We start from the raw sequence: 22,160 nt of genomic DNA on the forward strand, positions 1-22,160 counted from the left end.
GAAATATATAATCTAGTGAAATTTATTGTGGAATTTTCTAAGATTTCTTTTAAAACTTTTATGATACCTAAAAAAAAATTATATTTTGTATTTGGAGAGATCGAATCTAGGCCAAGGTAAAATTAAGGTGTGCCCAACTTACCTAAGCCTCCTTGTAGCTAAGTGTATAAAAAATATGTCTTTTCAATAGTAATTGTAAAAAAACATGATAAATGTTATTGAAAATATTTGTATCGATAATGTTGTTGAAACTGAATTGAAACAAATATTAATCGTTTAAATCATATAGTTGCGTACTGACAATCTTTTAAAAACATTTATTAAAATTTTTATTAACACGTATTAACAAAATATATTGACGGTCCATATTGACCTAAAACCAATACCTTAACGAATAATAATTATTCGATTATTATTATTCATGACTAATTAGTTTCGAACTATTTGATAAAATGTTTGATAGTTTTAATTACAATAAAATAAACACATGAATTATTCTATGGTATTCAATTGAATAAAAACTACTGTATATTTTACTTGATAGTCAAAAGTACTCAGTCATCTAAATTTTCATTCAAATATTTATTAAATAAAAATATTGTTAATAAATGTTGATATTTAATGTGTTCATTTATTTGTTTTAATCTGTACAATATGCTGAACGGTTAGTAATCATATCACTTATGGTAACAGTTCAACAGACGGTAGTGTCAATTATTTAATAACTAAATACTATTGAAAAACATTGTTTCTGTCCACAGTTTTTAAAACAACAGATTGAATTGAATAATTTGATAATACCCATCACTAATTTTGGGTACTAATTTTAACAAAAACTTCAAAGAAATTGAAAGTAAAAAACAGTCAAATAGTTCTTTTTTCTTCATTTTGCACACAACCAAATTTAAATAAAGAAACCATAAATATGTACTAGAAACAATGTTGACATTTTGATTAAAAAATAAAAAATTATACAATACACAGCAAAACGTAAGTATTTTAGAATTTAAAACCGAATGTGTGTTGATGGCTGTTATTGAAAGATTGGCAGATTGAAGTACATAGACGCGTCTATCTATATTAGGGTAGCACTTAATTTTGAAATTTAACCTTCTCAGCTTCCAAAATTATTTTACCGTACAAGTTGATAAGTTCTACAAAATTTGGTTAAGATTGATCGAAACTAACACGTACCACAAGACAGTTAAAAATTGAACTCGAGGGGTGGTGTTTTAGTTTTTTTATTCTTTACTCAAAAATGACAACTCTTATTGTAAAAATCAATATAACATAAGTTAATGCTCTAATAATTGTCTAAATAAACTTTCTTATATATTTTATTTAAAATTAAGTATTGGAACGTTAAATTAAAACTATTAAAATTTTTTATTATCATTAAAAAATGTACATTGATTAGAAATATATAGATTAGATTGATTAGATACAAATATCTTTATATTTATTGAACCTTTCATCATACGACTAAATATTTCAGGAAAGTTATTTATAATTACATTTATTTAACATTTTATTTTGTAAAAATGTTGTATTTCCAACTCTTTATTTGATATGTCGAACTTATAAGTTATATTTATATCTACATATTTGTTGTCTAGGTAACTAAAAATCTATTTGAAATGACGTTTAGATTTTCGTTAGAGTATCATGATAATAGAAGTAATATTTTTAAAACACTAATGTTTTAAACATTTTTCAGGCTTTTCTTGGTGTGATCAACTTATTTAATTTTAATTATGGAAAATATTCTACTGAAACTTTACATACATAATGCTTTGTAGGCTTAATAGGTCACGATTTGAAATTGCTTAATTCCTAATACTATTAACTTATTTTGTCTTATTTATAAATTAGATATTTCAAATTATAAAACTATTCCTTAAAATATTGAAATCTTGAATAATTTATGTAAAAATATTTTTTATGTTTGAAAAAGTAATTGATCAAAAGTTGTTATTATAGTCTAATATTATAATCGAATAAGTGTAAAATTAAGCTCATAGTTGAAGCTTCTGCCAATTTTAAATTATTTATCTCATAGTTTCTAAATTTTAAATTAATTAAATAATTATTTACCTGGAGGTTTTAAACTGCCAAATTTTAACGAATAAGCCAAAACATCCCAAAAAGATTTTGTTACAGTTGGGAGTTGTGACAATCGTTTTTTTTGTTCGATTTCAATTTCATTACGAAAGAAAAAAAAATGTATACAAATAAGTATAAAAACTATGAAAAGAATAAAATATTGATAAATAAATGAGTATTCGAACAACATAATTATTGTTGTTAGTAATAACGACTAAATAGAAAATGTAATCAATTATTGAGATTTACTTATTTCACAACATTTCACTGATATGACTGGAAAACCTTGAATGTCTAAAACTGGACTGTAGAGATAATAAGGGAAATATTTTATTGACCTATTGCTTAGATTTATTTAACAAATATATTTATTTTTCGGTAGAATAAACCTTCGACTTTTTCGTTAATTAGTGTTTTTTTCATACAAATATAGTTTTATATATTTTTATTTACCATAATAATAATTCAAGAAACAGAATTACAAAAACTGGTTATTGATCCGTCAGCATTTTATTAAGTCCATTTTCAATTAAAAATTGTAATAGTAATTAGGAGTCCCAATTTATCTTTCGAAATTGTCCCTAAAAACTACCAAAAGTAGTTTTTAATTGTTTTTTTTTCCAATTAATATGATATTTATCATGGTTCCAAAAAAATAAATGAATTTTTATGATGATGAAATAATAATGATTTTTTATACAAATATACTGTCATTTGTTTTTTGAAAAAATCATTATTTAATCAAAAAATTAAGTTTATTAGATCATACTATGTAAAAATTATTTATAGTGTGATATACTATTTTGATACGTTTATCATATAAATACTCACGTGATTTAAAATAATAAATGTTTTTTTAAGAATAATAAATTAAAATACTTAAGATATCAGTATTATATAATATTCACCAAAGATAACAAAGTGCCAGTAAACAAATTATTTTTTTATTATTATTTATAAATGGTAATCATAAAAAAAAAATTATGTAGATGTTTTAAATGTTATGAACATATTTGTGGCATTAAATAGTTTAAAAAAATAATATTAATTGAACAGGGCATTTTAAATAAAAATTTTTAAAAATTACTCTTAAATTATTAAATAATCAACATATTTTTAATAGTTGTTACATTATATTTATACTAAACAAGAAAAAAATGAATCCAAATTAATATTAAATTTATAGATATTCAAAGTTATGTGTATGTAATGCTCCTAATATCCCCAGTAGTTGTTGATTTTTATATTTATTTATTTGTTAAGTTATATATTATTCATTGAATTTTAACATTTTTTTTTTGTACATTTTCTGTTGAGAGTTATACACGTAATTGTTCTAAATAAATTAAACAATATTATATCTAGTAAATAATTACTGAAAAATTTAATATTCCTTCGACGACTTCGTATAAACGATATAAATTTGCGTAAAATAACAAAATAAAATCCTTAAGTATGCAGTTATTTTAATCTTTTTTTATTCATAAATACACATTTCTACAATTTAATTTTGTGATAAAACTTTAATTGCTAGATTATATTATTGTTTTCAATAAGAGAGAATTCCATATCCGGTAGTGACTCAAATCTTAACACTATTTGGGAACTTATCTTTATATCAACCCCAGTTCCTAATATTTTAAATTTTAGCTGTCGTAAAACAGTGGAAATTATAATTTTGATCTGAAGCATTGCAAATTTTTGTCCTACAATTCGTTAAAAAAATAAATAAAATAACATTAAATAAAATGTTGAATTGTAGTATAAGAAAAAGAAAACGAAATCAAATGGCATCAAGTACTTCCCAATACACTTTCTTGGCCCAGCACTAATTGGTAAATATTAAAAAATATGGTGTGATATACTATACATTATATTTTTACTAAACACGAAAAAAAATTGAATTCAAAGTTATGTGTATGCAATGCTCCCAATATTCCCAGTAATTGTTGATTTTTATATTTATTTATTTATTAAGTTATATGTTATTCTTTAAATTTTAACATTTTTTTTTATAAATTTTCTGTTGAAAGTTATACATGTAAGTGATATCAATAAATTCAACAATAACATATTTAGTAAATAATTACTAAAAATTTTAACATTCCTTCGACGGCTTTGTATAAACGATATAAGCATGTGTAAAGTAATAAAATTAAATCCTTAAGTATCCAGTTATGGTTAATTTTATCGTTTTAGCTTCGATGCGAAGCTGAGAAGGTATTGGTTTTACTAAGATGTGTTTTTTTTTTTTTTGTGTCTGTTACCACTTTTTCTCAGCTCTCACCGAACCGATTTCTTTCAATGATACGTCAAAAGATCACAAATCGTATCTAGTCGAAGACATTACCCTTAAAAATTGAAAAAAATTCCCTCGTTCCCCGTAAATGGGGGAAACCTCCAAAAAAATTACAAATTTAAAAATCGCTAATTTTCGATATTTTTTCAATTTTTTTTACTTAAAAGTGCCATAACTTTTTCAAAAATAAACATATCAATATAATTCTTTTTTATATAGATGCATAATATCATTACCTTTCATTTGGTATATTTTTTTCATAAATTTAACCCTTAACCTGCCCACAAGGGGGGATTTAAAATGACAACTTTTTCACAAAAAATTAATTTTTTTAACTTAAATTTTGAAAATGTTCCGGAAGGTCTGACACTTTTATATATATCTTAAATTAAAGCTAATGTAATATGCTTTATCATGAAAAAAAAAAATTTCGGACTTTATCTTATCTTCATGGTGAAAATGGCTACCGAATGCTATTTTTGTGTGAAAATTTTCGATTTTGTATTTTCCATTTTTAACTTTATTATGCTATAACTTTTTGAAAAATGTATGAATCATTACAATTTTTTTATGAGAAGTAGTATTTATATAGATCTTTCATTCGACATACTGTTTTTTTAAATCGGACCATTTCCCTAAATACAGGGGGGATTCAAAACATAAAAATGCATATAGAAAGTAGAACTTTTTCAACGTAACTTTTGAAAGTGTTCCGGAAGGTCTGACACTTTTATATATATCTTAAATTAAAGCTAATGTAATATACTTTATAATGGTAAAAAAAAATTTCGGACTTTATTTTATCTTCATGGTGAAAACAGACATTAAACTTAATAAAAAAAATACGATTTTTGTAAAAAAATTCTTTTTTATATTTTTAACTTTATAATGCTATAACTTCTCGAAAGATGTATGGATCAATATAATTCTTTTTTTTGTAGATGCATGATGTCTTTACCTATCATTTGGTATATTTTTTTTATAAATCTGACTTTTTACCTGCCTACAGGGGGGGATTCAAAATGACAACTTTTTCACAAAAAATTGACTTTTTCAACTTAAATTTTGAAAGTGTTCCGGAAAGTCTGACACTTTTATATATATCTTAAATTAAAGCTAATGTAATATACTTTATTATGGAAAAAAAAAATTTCGGACTTTATTTTGTCTTCACGGTGAAAATGGCTACCAAATGCTATTATTGTGTGAAAATTCTCAATTTTATTTTTTACATTTTTAACTTTATAATGCTATAACTTATTGAAAAGTGTATTGATCAATATAATTTTTTTATGGGAAATACTATTTTTTAATAATCCCTTTTTTATTCTACATACTTTATCTTAATCAGGATATTAATAAGGAACTAGCAGTTTATGAAGCTTTTGGAATAATCCACCAATTTTTTAAAATTAAACACTATCTAAAGATTTGCATCGAAGCGTTTTTTTTTTGATAGTGATTTTAATCACTGTCAGATATCATTATACTTGATCCATCTATACCACGTCACCACTGTGCCGCGACCCCCCTGAGCTGGGTTTTTTATAAAAATAATTTAAACATATTATTAAGTAAAATAATTTATTTTTAGTATCGAAAAAAAATCACTGACAGTTACAGTCAAAATAACATTTTAAAAGTGTTACATTATTTCTACTTATTATTAAGTATTTTAAATTATTTTAATATTTTTTATTCATAAATATACATTTCTACAATTTAATTTTGTGATTAAATAAAAATTGGTTTGCTAGATTATATAATTGCTTTCTATCATAGAGAACTCCATTTCCGGTAGTGAGTCAAATTTTATCAGTAATTCGGTACTTATCTTTATATCATCTCTAGTTCCTAATGTTTTAAATTTTAGCCGTCGTAAAACAGTGGAAATTATAATTTTGATCTGAAGCATTGCAAATTTTTGTCCTACAATACATTAAAAAAAAAAAATTAATTAAAATAATTCTAAATTTAATGTAGTATTGTTGTATAAGAAAAATAAAACGAAATCAAATGGTATCAAGTGCTTACCAATACAATTTCTTGGCCCAGCACTAAATGGTATATACGAAAACAAAAATTTAGATTTATTTTCTTCATCCAAAAATCTTTCAGGATCAAATTTTTCAGGATTTGGATATAACTCTTCGTTACGATGGATTACGTATGGCAATATTATCAAAACTGTATTCCGGGGTATAACGTAATTGCCTAAAAGTATTGTACAGTACTTGCATTAATAATATTTTCACATTTATTTAAAGAAGAAATTTTATTACTTTATAATATGAATTATAATGATTTAAATAAACAAATTAAAAATAAAAAACCCAGCACAGGGGGGTCGCGGCACAGTGGTGACGTGGCATAGTTGGATCAAGTATAATGATATCAGACAGTGATTAAAATCATTATAAAAAAAAAACGCTTCAATGCAAATCTTTAGATAGTGTATAATTTTAAAAAATTGGAGGATTATTCCAAAAGCTACATGATCTGCTAGTTCCTTATTAATATCCTGTTTAAGATGAAGTATGTTAAATGAAAAAGGGATTATTAAAAAATATTATTTCTCATAAAAAAATTATCCATACATTTTTCAATAAGTTATAGCATTATAAAGTTAAAAATGTAAAAAATAAAATCGAGAATTTTCACACAATAATAGCATTCGGTAGTCATTTTCACCGTGAAGACAAAATTAAGTCCGAAATATTTTTTTTCCATGATAAAGTATATTACATTAACTTTAATTTAAGATATATATATAAAAGTGTCAGACTTTCCGGAACATTTTCAAAAGTCAAGTTGAAAAAGTTAATTTTTTGTGTCAGTTAAAAGTGAGTAAAAGTTGAAATTTTAAATCCCCCCTTGTGGGCAGGTAAAGGGTCAGATATGAAAAAAAAAATATACCAAATGAAAGGTAAAGACATCAGGCATCTATTAAAAAAAATATATATTGATTTGTTCATTTTTAAAAAAGTTATGGCAGTTTTAAGTAATAAAAATTTCAAAAATTTCAAAAATTAGCGATTTTTAAATTTGTAATATTTTTGAAGGTTTCCCCCATTTACGGGGAACTTCTCAGCTTCGCATCAAAGCCAAAAATGCGATTTTTGTAAAAAATTTCTTTTTTATATTTATATAAGTATTATTTATATTCTTCTTTTATGCGACATACTTTTTTTTTAAATCAGACCATTACCCTTTATGTATTTATTCATATATTATACTTATAAATTATATTAGAATATAATTAAGGAAATAGGAGATCATGTAGATTTTAGAATAATCCACCAATTTTTTAAAATTAAACACTATCTATAGATTTGCTTGGAAGCGTTTTTTATGATAGTAATTTTAATCACTGTCAGATTAAATCTATACTGGACCCAACCACAGTAGTCTGAAATCGAATTTTAGGCGCTCATAAGTCTCATTTTAAAATGTACTCATAATGTTAAAATAATTATGCAAACTCAATTATATACAAAATATAAAATTTCAAGGTCACATGTTAATCCGGTCGTTTTTTATAGCCGTTTGAAGTATATATATGGTTATATTACGGTTATTTCAACATAAAAAAGGTCTTTCGTTGTAAAGTTTTTAACAAGTTAAAAAAATTTTTTTTTTTATATTTTATTAAAAGTAAAGGTTAAAGATATCAAAAAAAAAATTTCGAAAAAAATTTTTTTTTGACTAAGTAATGATTGTTTTAATAAAATAGAGCATTTTTGATGCATATGCTATTAGTATCAAGATATATATATCTCCAATGAAATTATTTAAAAAAAAAAGTATAAATTAATTTTCTATTGATGTGCAAAATTTATTTTTAAATTTCGAATCGAACGTCGTAGATGAAATAAATAACCTTAACAATTAAATATCAGAAATTGAAATAAATGTAAGCTAATTGTAAATAAAAAATGTACGAATTGGTTTAATCTTATTAGCCTTATGCACAGTTATTTTTGTCCGCCGCAAAAAAAAATTATATTTTTGAAATCTAGACTAGTTGCTCTACAATATATATGCATTGATACTAGGGTAAAATAGAGTAATTTTTAGTACTGTGCTTTTTAGTTTCAAAAACGCCTCAAAAAATTATTATATAATTATATAATTGTAAAAATTCATTGTTAATTCAGGAGAAACTAACAATCATTTCTAAAAAAATGATTTATATAGCAACATGTTACCAAAAAATGTTGAATATTATAGTCTAGTAGTAGCACACACAAATAGAGTAAAAAAATGATTAAATTACAAAGTAAAATGATTTAATTTTGTAGTTGAAACCTATCATATCAAACTTCATTAGTTAATAAATATTTTGAAAACATTAGAAATTAATGATTTTAATTGTCTTTATGGAGACCATGGGATAAGTAACTGTTTCATTGATAAATTAGAATTTTTTTAAAAATTTTTGAGGGTAATATCTTCAACTAATTGTAATCATTTGACGTATCGTTGAAAAATGTAGATTAAGTTAGAGCAGAGAAAATAAATGATAGTCACAATAAATATAGTTTAAAAAAACTAAAAAAACACGCTTTTAAAGCACATCGAACTAAAAAGCTAAAAATAATTTTTAAAATAAGCTTAAAACAATAATGAACGAAAAATACTAGTATTATTGTAATAAAAGCGTGGGTGCTTTGTGCCATATTTTTCGTATATTGAGCGCCCGACGCTTTTATTACAATAATACTAGTATTTTTCGTTCATTATTGTTTTAAGCTTATTTTAAAAATTATTTTTAACTTTTTAGTTCGATGTGCTTTAAAAGCGTGTTTTTTTAGTTTTTTTAAACTATATTTATTTTTTACTTTTTAGTTTCAAGTTATGATAGTAGTTATGGTTGTAACGGGTAACGAGAAATGAGGGTTCGATTCCGGAGAGGGAGTCTGAGAAACGGCTACCACATCCAAGGAAAGCAGCAGGCGCGTAAATTACCCACTCCCGGAACATGGAGGTAGTGACGAAAAATGACGATACGGGAATCATCCCTCGTAATCGGAATGAATACTTTATATCTCTTAATTAGAATGAATCGTGTTAATATATAAATTTTAATAGTAATTAGAATATATATATATATATATATATATAAATATATACAAGTAAAGCGATTTAAGTACGTAAACGTATCATGCACTAGGTATAACCGTATTTTGTGGGCGGGCGGGTCGGACTGACGTTATACCTGATGTATAAACGGCGGTAGGAATATATACGTAAGGCGCATTAGACGCGGGCGGTATTGGTCAATCAAAATAAAAATTTGTTTATATATATATAATAATGATGACAAGCACGCGTGTACAGGTACGATAACTAAAAATACATTTTTATAGGAATAGTGTGCCGTCGTGTGTTGAGCGAGGCGTGGGGAGGGGTGAATGCGTTATGACAGTCTAGTCTAGACGACGGAATATGCGATAACGCGTGGCGTTTGGAGAGTTACAAACATACATACATACATACATACATACATACATACATACATACAGGTGAAACTAATATAAGCGTGTTAAAAAAATACCTTCTCAGCTTTGCATCGAAGCTAAAATCTAAAATATAGTAAAATAATTTTAATATGAATAAGAAATTTCTTCTCACATGGGGCGACTAAAGTGATGGGATCCTTGATCTTTATTGAAGTTATTGAATCTAAATGAGATGAAAATCAAACGAGTTGAAAATTTATTCTAACTAAAAAATAATTAAGAAAAATGCAAAACATTTTCTTGCTATACGTGGGTTGGAAACCTGTACCCCAAGCGCGTAAGGCATAAGCTTTACCGACTCGGCAACCGTACGTCGCTTTCGTCGATTGAAAAATGTGGTATTTTAAGCTAGTTCAAATTTCAAAGCTATTTTCACGACTAAAAAAAAGCAAAAAACTTTAAATAAGTTTAACTTTCTATGCTATTTCAATTTGATTTATATAATATTTATGAAAAACAGTGTACTCCCCATGTAAGGTATTTTAAATTAAAATAAAATACAAAACCCAGAATTTTAACACAAAAATATCATATTTTTGAATACGGTAGTCATTTTCACCATGAAGACAAATCCAGAGGTCAAATTTTTTTTTTAAATTAAAGTATATTACATAAGCTTTAATTTAAGATATATATAAAAGTGTCAGTATTTCTGGAAGACTTTCAAAAATTAAATTGAAAATGTCCTAGTTTCAATAAGCATGTTTAAAGTTTTGACTTCCCTTGTATAAAGGGGTATGATCCGATTTACAAAAAAAGTGTGTCAGATGAAAGGGGTATATAAAAATTATTTATAAAAAAATAATAATATTGATCCATACACTTCTCCAAAAGTTATAGCAATATAAATTTAATATTATAACATATAAAATCGAGAATTTTTTCACGGAAATCGTACGTTTTTCTTTAACTTCGATGTCCGTTTTCACTATGAAGACAATTCCAGAAGTCCAATTTTTTTTTTTTAAATAAATTATATTACATAAGCTTTAATTTAAGGTATATATAAAAATGTCAGTCTTTCTGGAAGACTTTCAAAAGTTAAGTTGAAAAAGTTAATTTTTTGTAAAAAAGTTATCATTTTGAAACCTTTCCTGTGGGCTGTTAAATGTTCACAAAAATATATAAAATGATAGGTAAATATCTAAGGTATCTATAAAAAAAAAATTATATTGATTCGGTCATTTTTAAAAAAGTTATGGCAATTTTAAGTAAAAAAAATTGAAGAAATGTCGAAAATTAGCGATTTTTAAATTTGTAATTTTTTGGGGGATTTTCCCCGTTTACGGGGAACGCGGGAATTTTTTTCAATTTTTGAGGGTAATGTCTTCGACTAGATACGATTTGTGATCTTTTGACATATTGTTCATCAAAATCGGTCCAGCGAGAGCTGAGATTGAGCGTTCACAGACACAAAAAAAATAAAAAAATAAACACATCATAGTAAAATTAATACCTTCTCAGCTTCGTATCGAAGCTAAAAATACATACTTAATTGTAGATCATCATTTAGTTGTCGGGTTATTTGTGGTATACTAGGATAAATCCTTAGACATTCTTTTATCACTCTTTCTAAGTATTTCATATTATTAATGTCTTCCATTGTTGCGTCTCTGTCTGAATCACCAAATATATTATACAACTCATCTCGAACTAATTTCTAAAAAATAACAACAAATTCACTTAAAACTATGCTAATTATGAATTAATTTGTTTACTTGTATATCTTGGTAAATTCCTAATAGTAATAAAACTACTGTAAGATTTATTGAAGTTGTGTCAAAACCTCCAAAAAGAATAGAATCTACTTCTTCTTTAATATCATTATCATTCATTTGATTTGGATATTCGTCAGAAAATCTTATAAGTAGTTCCAAAAAAGATACTTTTTTCGATTTTTCTAAAATTATTTATCATTAAAAAAAATCAACCTTAGATTTAGTTGTCGTGTTATTTTATTTTTTCTATTGCTACAAACCAATTGTGATATTTTCTTCTGAGGTTTTGTTGTTTTTTTTTTCGCTTATAGCTATTCGTTTTTTTTTGATCATCTAGTTAAAAAAAAAAAAAATTATGTGTTAAACTCATGTATCATTGCGTATTTGTTTTATACTTACATCTTCTCTAAAACGATGTAGCACATCAAGAGATGCATAAAACATTTTGCCAGACTTACTTAATTTAAATATAAAATCTTTCCATAGCCAAAATTTAAAAATCCTTTCACACAATGCCTTAGATGCACTAAAAAAATTACATTTCAAATAGTGATGGGAAATATCGAATAGTAACTATCGAACTATTCGATAGTTGTCCACTAATATTGTCATTTGAATAGTAAAAATATTCGTTAGTTAAACATATATTCGAATAGTTTTTAAACTATTCCATAGTTTATTCGAGTAGTTTTTAAAATATTTGATAGTTTAGGATAAAAATAAAATATTCGGTGGTATAAAAACAATTCGAATAGTTAATAGTTAAGTATTTATCAGTTTTTACCAACGACTCACAAACTAAAAATAAATAAAATGGTACTTTTTACTGTTATTAATTGTATAATAAATTATTTTAAGTATTCGTTAATTATATTCTTATTATAATTAAGTGTACTTAATAAAAATTTTAGATAGAAATCGAATATTTTTAAAAACTATTCGATAGTCTATTTGAATAATTTTAACCCTTTAGCAGGCGCGTGCCTATTTTTAACGTTCATATTACCGTGAGGGTCTATCAGACCCCATTTCTAAAAAAATATAAAATATGTATAAAAAAGTTCATTTTTTTTAATTCAAAGACATTATTTGTTACCATATGATATATAAATATGAATGAAAATTCAAAAATAAATAAATTACAAAATTATGTGCATTACTAAAAATTATATTACGAAAAAAAAAACTTAATTTTCAAAATTTTATTAAAAAATTTTGGTTTGTAAAAAAATTATTTTAACTGCAAAATCTTATTTTTAAAAGCTTTTACTATTACAAAATGTATTTTAATTAATTTTTCTTGTATTTCTTTGAGCTCAAACATGGCTTATATTTATTAGTTTTATGTGTATTTACATTTATATAATCATTTAGCTGAATTGAATTTTTTTATTATTAATATTACAATACATTTAATTATTATGATACGAGTATATACAATTTTTCGTTCGTAGTAGCACATCGATTACCGATAATTAATGTGTTCACATTGCGACGCGATGTATTTATTACATATTTTGTTCTTATTTGTTCCGTATCATCGATTAGTGGAAATTCTAAATAGATTATTTATTTTTAAAACTTAATTGCTCAGTCGTTGGCAGATTCACATAATTCCAATTCCACAATATTATATCGATTATAACATTGCATTTACGATAAAACGATATTTTGAAAAAAATAAAAGTCCAAAAAAAAATTATAACGTTACAAGTCGCGTGGGGGTAAATATGACCCATTTAAATTTTGATGGATATTTTAAGTCATACACTTTTTTTTCGAAGGTATTTATTTATGAAAATCGATTCAATATTACTATAAAAACCATCTTCTAAATTTATGTACACCTTTTATGCAATATAATACATTCGTTTTTCTTTATGTGGGGATATGCTAGACCCCCACGCGACTGTTTAATGGTTAAAAACTATTCGATAATTTATGCTAAAAACACACTATTCGGTTGTATAAAAACAATTCGAATAGTTATTCGATAGTTTAAAATATTCGAAAATGCCCATCACTAATTTCAAATATTTAGTATTTGAAAGGTTTTTATATTTAAACTTGTTTGCATGGCCAAATATGGCACTAGTTCATAAATTATTTTTCGAATATCGTATTTATCCTATTTTATTGTATCTGCGATTGAGATAAAAAGAATCAAAGAAATAATATTAACCGTTTTTGATTGTTAAAATTTTATCTATTTCAACTAAGTTTATTAATGTATTCAAATAAATAGTATTTAATTTTTCATGTTTCAAAACTGTTACTTTTTAGATGCTTTGACGTAATTTTGTGACTGTCCTTCTTGAGAATTCATATTAACACCCATAATTGTTTCTAGAAATGACAATGATTAAAGTAAGTATTATCATTTATCATTTATTATTTCTATTATATGTAAACGTCGTATAATATAACAAACTATTGAATTTTAAACATTCATAAATAAGTCGAATAGAATTATAATAAGTATAATTTTAGCTTCGAAGTTTATGTTTTATTATTAAAATTTTACTGAAAAATTCGTAGAAAACTAAAACAGTATAATAAATAAATAATTATTGTCGTTGTTATTCCAAATAAAAATACTTGACTAAATTGATTAACTAAAAAAAAATACAGTTAAGTTCATTAAAAACAAAAACAATTTTTATAAATACTGTTATTATAAACAATTTTTAGCTTAGATGCGAAGCTGACAGGTATTGGTTTTACTGTGATTTTTTTTTGTGTGTCTGTTACCACTTTTTCTCAGCTTTCACCTAACTGATTTCTTTTAACGATACGTCAAAAGATCACAAATCGTATCTAGTCGAAGATATTACCCTCAAAAATTAAAAAAATTTCCCTCGTTCTCTGTAAATTGGAGAAATTTCCAAAAAAATTACAAATTTAAAAATCGCTAATTTTCGAAATTTTTTCAATTTTTTTTACTTAAAACTGCTATAACATTTTCAAAAATGAACAAATCAATATAATTTTTTTTTATAGATGCATGATGCCTTTATCGTTCATTTGGTATATTTTTTTTTATAAATCTGACCCTTTACCTGCCTACGTGGGGGGATTCAAAATGAGAACTTTTTCAACTTAACTTTTGAAAGAAAAATGTATGGATTAATAAATTTGGAGAAAAAAAAATTTCGGACTTTATTTTGTCTTCACGGTGAAAATAGTTACCAAATGCTATTTTTGTGTGAAAATTCTCGATTTTGTATTTTACATTTTTAACTTTATTATTCTATAACTTTTTGAAAAATGTATGGATAAATACAATTTTTTCGTAAGAAGTAGTATTTATATACATCTTTCATTCGACATACTTTATCTTGATTAGTATATAAATAAGGAAATAGCTGATCATGTAGCTTTTTGGAATAATCCACCAATTTTTTAAAATTAAACACTAAAGATTTGCATCGAAGTGTTATTTATGATAGTGATTTTAATCACTGTCAGTTATCATTATACTTGACCCAACTATGCTACGTCATCATTATGCCGCGACTCCCCTGTGCTGGGTTTTTTTATATTTTTAAATGACTTTTTTTCATCAAATTTAGAATTAATTTAGATATTTTTAGCGAACTCTAGGAAGTAGAAGACCTTGTCGTCAATCAGGTATAATGACGGTTACAATTTAAATATTCCAACTATATTTACGACAAGCTATATCCATAGAACACAGTATTATGTACTCTTTAATATTGATTTTTTTCTCATTTTGAGACACTCTAAGCAATTTTTTTGTTAAAATTTGCGAATGTTTGTTTATTGCAGGCAAATACATGTCCAACGTTTGATAGTGAAACGTATTTGTGAGTAACTTTCGTCGTGTAGTCCATTTTGAACCTATGAATATATATTTATACAAAAAAAAAAATTATAATTATATACAATTTTTGTTCAACATTTGATACCTATGCTTAAAAAAAGTCCATCATGTACCCAAGGCCTCATCATGTTATATTCTGGTCCTTTACTTATGTGTTGTGTACTAGATAAAACTATCTAAATATTATTATGATAATAATTAGTTAAATTATTCCTAAATTAATAAAACTAAATTAAAGTTGAGCATCCATTAAAATGGTATTTTGAATGTCCATTGTTCGTTATGTTATGTTTTACAATAGTGAATTATTTAATTTTTGTTTTTATTGAGATTTATATACAAAAATAACGAAATTTTTGTGTTTTTAATACAAAAAATTAATTTTTTGACTTAGTATATTTCCCATATTATTATCTCAACTATATTTACATTTATTTAACTATATTGTCAAAAATTTTAAAAAACATTTTTTTTGAGAAAAAAATTGTTTAATAGTATTTTTTAATTTTTATGCTTACGGTTTGTTAGCGGTAAATGATACGTAAATATGTGTAAGAATCTATTATTTTGCTAATATGTTTTCCTACAAAATTAATGCTATAGTTTTTTCCGTCATAGTAATATTTTAAAAGCAAAATACTATATTTCTACCACTTTTCGTCATTTGAGGCACGTGAAGGAGTTGACTTAAAATATTCAAATTTTACGAACATTTTTTATTTACTACATAGATTAAAATATGAGGTTCTTCCATTCGAATTTTTAAAGTTGATCAAATAAGGACCATCCTAATATATTCATATATTACACTTATAAATCATAAAATTTGTAATCAGGATATAAATAAGGAAATAGGAGATCATGTAGCTATTGGAATTTTCCATTAATTTTTTAAAATTAAACACTATCTACAGATTTGCATCAAAGCGTTTTTAATGATAGTGATTTTAATCACTGTCAGATATCATCATACTTGACCCAACTATGTCACGTCCCCATTGTGCTGGGTTTTTTAATGTTGCACCAAATAAAAAAAATTTGTTACAATTTTTTCGGTAACTTATAGTTATTCAGCTATTACCATTTTAAAAAGACAAATATTTTCATTGATATTAAAAGGTGTACTAACAAAAAAAAAGAATGATACAGATTTAAATGAAAATAGTTTTTTTATATTTAGTTAATATAAAATAATAATTTTCATTTTCATTCATAAGGAAATTTTTTTGGTATATTTTAGTTTTATATTCTTTAGGACTTATTAATTATAAGTATATCTATAATTCAACTTTCTTACGTTATAAGTGTGTCGACTTAATTTTTTTAAATAACAATATACATGTTTAACTAGCTTATAAAATAAAAAAAAGATTAATTAAGGAAATGATTGGTTGATAATAATTTTTGAATTATTATTTCGGAAGTTGTTCGCCACCGGGATCCTACTAAGGCGGTTGGCCCGTATGACTAATAGTAACTGTTGACAATCTATGTATATATATCACACTCTTTTTTTTTTGTTATCTAATTACAGCCGACCAGCCTTTTGGTAGCCCATTAGTGTACGTTCCACCGCCATAACGAAGGCGATGCGCTCCTAGTTTTTTTCAATTATTTGTAATGTCAAAATGAATATATGTTAAAATAGTAATGTATATCAATCTTTTTTTTGTTTATTGTTTTGATATTAAATATTATTAAAATTAAAGTAAAATTAACAATTAAAAAAACATTGAGCGTTTTTATATTAAATTTTAATATACCGCTTGCCCCAACATTTGGTCCTTACGAACACGATTGTTCAAAATTGAACCGTCAAATAATTGTTAGCATTAATAGGTGCTATTTCAGAAAATAATAAGTTTAGTTCGTTCGTTTTTTAGTTCCCGTTTAGTTCGAATAGGGTTTCGCGAGTTCGTATGTAATCGACGCATAGGTGCTATATTCGGACAAAGAAATGAAATTTCTAGCTGCAACCAAGTATAGCTAAAGCGTACAAAGTGTTGCTATCATCCGCAGCTGTCAATAATGGCAGAGAAGACAAGCAGCCAAAAAGAGGTCTCAGCTAACCAAATTTATGACCTATATCAAAAATTTCAACAATGATAGCGATATCGAGCAATTATAATTAAGAAAGCAAAAGGTTGAAGAAAGCTGGGACGAGTTTCAAAAACTACAGTCCGAAATCAAAAATAAGTCGTCGGATAAAGATGACGAAGAAAAATATAGAAACAACTATGAAAATGATTATTTCAAAGCACTTGCTGAATGTAGCAGAGTTTTTATATTAAATTTTAATATACCGCTCGCTCCATTAGTAACAATACCAAGGGATTTTAATGATAGATTTCTAACCATAATGAATATAGTTAAAAAAACTGAAAAACACGCTTTTAAAGCATATCGAACTAAAATGTTAAAAATAATTTTTAAAATAAACTTAAAACAATAATGAACAAAAAAACTAATATTATTGTGAAAAAAAGAGTCAGGCACTCAATATACGAAAAATATGGCACAAAGCCCCCACACTTTTTTTCACAATAATAATAGTATTTTTAGTTCATTATTGTTTTAAATATTATTTTTAACTTTTTAGTTCGATATGTTTTAAAATTGTGTTTTTCAGTTTTTAGCTTCGATGCGAAGCTGAGAAGGTATTAGTTTTACTATGATTTGTTTTTATTTTATTTTATTTTGTGTCTGTTACCACTTTTTCTCAGCTCTCACCGAACCAATTTCTTTTAGCGATACGTCAAAAGATCACAAAACGTATCTAATCGAATACATTAACTCGAAAATTGAAAAAATTTCCCTCGTTCCCCGTAAATGAGAGAACTCTCCAAAAAAATTACAAATTTAATAATCGCTAATTTTCGACATTTTTCCAATTTTTTTTTACTTAAAACTACTATAACTTTTTCAAAAATGACCAAATCTATACAATTTTTTTATAGTTGTATGTACCTATCATTAAAGATAACAACTTTTTTACAAAAAATTAACTTTTTCAACTTTTAATTTTTATAGACTTATGTTGTCATGTTATACCTCTCTCCTAATATTCCTTTTAATTCTTTGCAACGGTGCTCGTACCAACCGTAATCCAAAGGGTTATACTTCTCTCTTTACCTAAATTAATTAGTTCTTAAAGTAAGACTGATATGGTAGGTAGTTGTTTAGTATAGATATATTCGTTCCTTTTAAAATAAAACAAAGAGTTAATTATTTGAACAAATTTGTGTTGTGATTTTATATATTGATAAATTTATGTTAAGTAATATTAACTCAAATAAACGTAGAAATGTTTCACTGTCAAAGTAAAATAATTTTAAATGTTTACAAACAAATTTCTATATTTTAATTTTTGAAAATATTCTGAAACATATGACAAATCAAATTCTATACAAAATTAAAGTTATTATAAATATACGATATTATTGAAGAAAAACTTTTTTTTTTTATTTTAAAATTATTAAGACATATTTAAGTAGTATATAAATAGCGGGTACGGGCTCTCAAAGGTGCCGACAATGACGTCATCTATTGTTCTCAGAACAATGGGGCGCTATTGTTCTCGGAAAACAATAGGTGCGCTACGGGCTCTCAAAGGTGCCGACTAATTATGTCATCTATTGTCCCCGGGGAACAATGGGTGCACAGGTGAGATGCATTCCGTCATGGTGACGTCACACCTGACCTACCGTAACCCCCCCCCCTGGCCTCGGTGCAGCTCGTGAGGTCATCCCACTGGTTGACGACGTCACATCATTGACCAAAGGGGTAAGCCGCTGTGACGTCATATCTAAACTTTGATATTAGGGTAAGCCCTATGGTGGCCGCCCCTAGCCGACGTCAGACTTCAACACTGACCAAAGGGGTAAGCCGCTGTGACGTCATACCTGAACCTACTACATTTAACCCGTTACACAATCCCAACTATATAATATATATGTTAGTTGGGTCGGTCAAAAAATAAAAAAGTTCATTTTCCAGAGTACCTACACGCTAACGGTTCAACGTACGTAAAGTACGCGTCGAGTCCGCGCGTATGATATGTCACAACCCTATATATAGCCGTGCCAATTCACCCCGACGTTTTCGTTTAAGTTTAAGTCTATGTTTCGTAAATGATGAATACCCCTTCCATGTGGTTCCGCTACACATTCCAGACATTCCTACAGTCGTTGTGTTTGATAAAAAAACCACTGAACAAGTGCATAACGCGTAGGCGCAATATCAGAAACAGCATTACTTCAAGGTCAATTGTTGTTTACAACATTGACTCTGTGTGTGTATATTATACACTGTATAACTACTACATACCCTTTTATTGAAACATTGAAATACAATATTCGGTTTTTATTGATGCGTACCATTTGTATAGTACAAATAGCCAAAGTCTGTTAATCTTGAAATTAATGTGTTTGTTATTTTAAAATATAACCGATTACTGAACACATATCTATAACAAAGGTAACACTTGTGACTGCAATATTATTGTAGTGTCCTTCCACGGTGGACGTCAATCGCACGAAATATTTACCACGAATTTGCGAGTGACATGAAGAAGTCACCGTTCGTTTGTACAGCAAACACAATGGACAGTGTCAGCGACAGCACAACCGTCAAAACGTTGTGGGAGCATATTAAACAGATGGACGCTTCGCGTATCGGATTATTTTTTTGCATAACGGCTGCAACAATCTTTTTGATTTTAATGCATTTCACACAAACCGTTGACAGTAGCAGATATCAGATCGTAAACAGTAGCGACAGCGATAGCGGGTACGACGATGCGGATGACATCGACAATTTAAAAAATAACTTGTTTGTAATAACTAATAGTTTGGACGCGCTCGGTCGAGATTACATAGCAATCGATGATCGTGTTTTTATATTGGAAAAACGTATTGAAACAGTAGAACGAACGTGCCATTGAAATGTCAACGGGTGTTATTTAAACAAAATAGCTGACAAACAAAATTAGACTAATGTTTTTTTTTTTTTAATGATTTTCAAGATAGTAATGTAAATATTACAAATGATATCGTACTTTGATAAATTGAATAATTAATTATTTTTATATGTGAAACTAAAAAAAAAAAACAACTCATTTTAATATGTAAAAAAATTTACTATACTAATACATTTTTCAAAAATTTAAGAGAGTTGTAGTATTTTCACGCGTTGAATGAAATCTACAAAAAAAAAAATCAGACCATGTGTGACTTTACTAGCTTTAGTGTCCACACAAAATTAATTTGCTCAGTTTAATCATTCCACTGATTGCGACTTACACTGTTGTTTGGTTATACGTTTAATATCGATGTGTATTCGATTAAAAATGGACAGTGGAAATGAAACGTATAAGGCGTATGAAAATTCAGGTAAGAAATTAAAACTGTATGTTACGGTGCGATACTATCTACGTGAAATTACTTTTCAATTAATTTTTTGTTCAGGATATGATGTTTGTGGATTTTACTGTTCGACGTCTAATGACCAGCAGCCTAGAATTAAACTCTCTAAACACAAAGAGTTTGCCGATTATAACACTCGTTTAAAGACTTTTGAAAACTGTCCAAAAAAATTGGAATCAAAAATATCAACACTTTGTGATGCTGGATTTTTATACATAGGTATGGGACTATATATTATTATATGTATTTTTATGATTCGTACATTTATTCAAATACTTTATTTATAAGTGTATATAATTAATAGGTAATGGACAAAATGATCAAATGTTATGTTACTGCTGCAGTCAAGGTTTGAAAGATTGGGATGATGAAGACGACCCATGGGTAGAACATGTACGTTGGTCTCCTAGCTGTACACATATATTGTTATGTAAGGGTCAGTTATTTATCCAAAATAATAAAATAACGAAATAAGACTACTATTATTTGTTATTTTGATTTTCATATAAATAATACAATCACTGTCATTCTTATATATTATTGTAATTTGAAATAAATAAATGAACATTTTTAATATTGTATCTTGTGTGTTATATGAAACCATATAAAAGGTACGGTGGGTAATAAATAAAAATAGCAATAATTAGTAAAAAATGTATTATACTACTACATTCATAATTTTCATAATCTAAGAGAGTTGTTGTATTTACTAGCGTTCGTATCTACCAAAAAAAAAAAATTAGACACGTGTGACTTTATCAGTTTTATTGTGTTCCGAATTATGTATATATATATATTTTTTTCCAAAAGAAAATCAACAAAAATATTGCTAAAGTTGCGTTTTTTTTTTTTTACACCTAAACCATTATATCCAGTAAATATTCTATACATTTTTTAACGTTAAATTACGTTTTACATTGCAACATTGTAAATCTATGTAAGCAATTTATTGATACCCACTAGTAAGATATTGAATTCATAGGGACTTTTATCCCAAACAATTAACTTCATTATCCTTAAAAATATAAATTTTACTAAATAACTGTAGAAATAACCCATTATCTGTTCATTCTATTTTGGTGTTTTTACTGTGCTATTCATCATATACTACTACTGTTTTTCACGGCCATTCTTGTGTATTTTCAACAGTCATTTAATTGTAAGTATAATTTTTAAATTGTCATAATGTCTTAAACCTTCAATGCATTTATTTATTTTTAAAAATCGATAATACTGATAACTTTCACAAAG

The 22,160-nt window shown here is 26.1% G+C and overlaps 3 protein-coding genes across 6 annotated transcripts in view; 1 reads left to right on the plus strand and 2 right to left on the minus strand.

Moving 5' to 3' along the window:
- Nucleotides 1–2,311, minus strand: part of LOC126902099 (uncharacterized) — a 42,587-nt gene extending 40,276 nt beyond the window's left edge. The window contains exon 1 of the mRNA XM_050679122.1: nt 2,095–2,311. Within this exon, the coding sequence (XP_050535079.1) occupies nt 2,095–2,293 (199 nt within the window). The 5' untranslated portion in view covers nt 2,294–2,311. The remainder of the gene's footprint in view (nt 1–2,094) is intronic.
- A 1,074-nt stretch (nt 2,312–3,385) lies between these two features.
- Nucleotides 3,386–22,160, minus strand: part of LOC126903316 (cytochrome P450 4C1-like) — a 31,286-nt gene continuing 12,511 nt past the window's right edge. Inside the window, exons 3-11 of one of the 4 annotated variants that reach the window (XM_050681448.1) lie at nt 15,572–15,662; nt 15,315–15,503; nt 13,919–13,988; nt 12,042–12,168; nt 11,903–11,975; nt 11,643–11,824; nt 11,416–11,584; nt 6,437–6,616; nt 3,386–3,809 (exon numbers count right to left, since the gene is read on the minus strand). In XM_050681448.1, the coding sequence (XP_050537405.1) occupies nt 3,634–3,809; nt 6,437–6,616; nt 11,416–11,584; nt 11,643–11,824; nt 11,903–11,975; nt 12,042–12,168; nt 13,919–13,988; nt 15,315–15,503; nt 15,572–15,662 (1,257 nt within the window). In that variant the 3' untranslated portion in view covers nt 3,386–3,633. Of the gene's footprint in view, nt 3,810–5,983; nt 6,332–6,436; nt 6,617–11,415; nt 11,585–11,642; nt 11,825–11,902; nt 11,976–12,041; nt 12,169–13,918; nt 13,989–15,314; nt 15,504–15,571; nt 15,663–22,160 lie in introns of those variants that run through there. The other 3 variants (XM_050681451.1, XM_050681447.1, XM_050681449.1) reach the window with 3 other exon arrangements.
- LOC126903329 (death-associated inhibitor of apoptosis 1-like) lies at nt 20,561–21,425 on the plus strand. The gene is made up of 3 exons (XM_050681476.1): nt 20,561–20,876; nt 20,952–21,128; nt 21,214–21,425. Exons 1-3 carry the CDS (start codon nt 20,816–20,818, stop codon nt 21,381–21,383), a joined length of 408 nt encoding a protein of 135 aa, XP_050537433.1. The 5' UTR covers nt 20,561–20,815; the 3' UTR covers nt 21,384–21,425.

This window comes from Daktulosphaira vitifoliae, unplaced genomic scaffold (genome assembly GCF_025091365.1).
Source record: "Daktulosphaira vitifoliae isolate Bord-2020 unplaced genomic scaffold, ASM2509136v1 Scaffold_3, whole genome shotgun sequence".
Taxonomy (NCBI): domain Eukaryota; kingdom Metazoa; phylum Arthropoda; class Insecta; order Hemiptera; family Phylloxeridae; genus Daktulosphaira; species Daktulosphaira vitifoliae.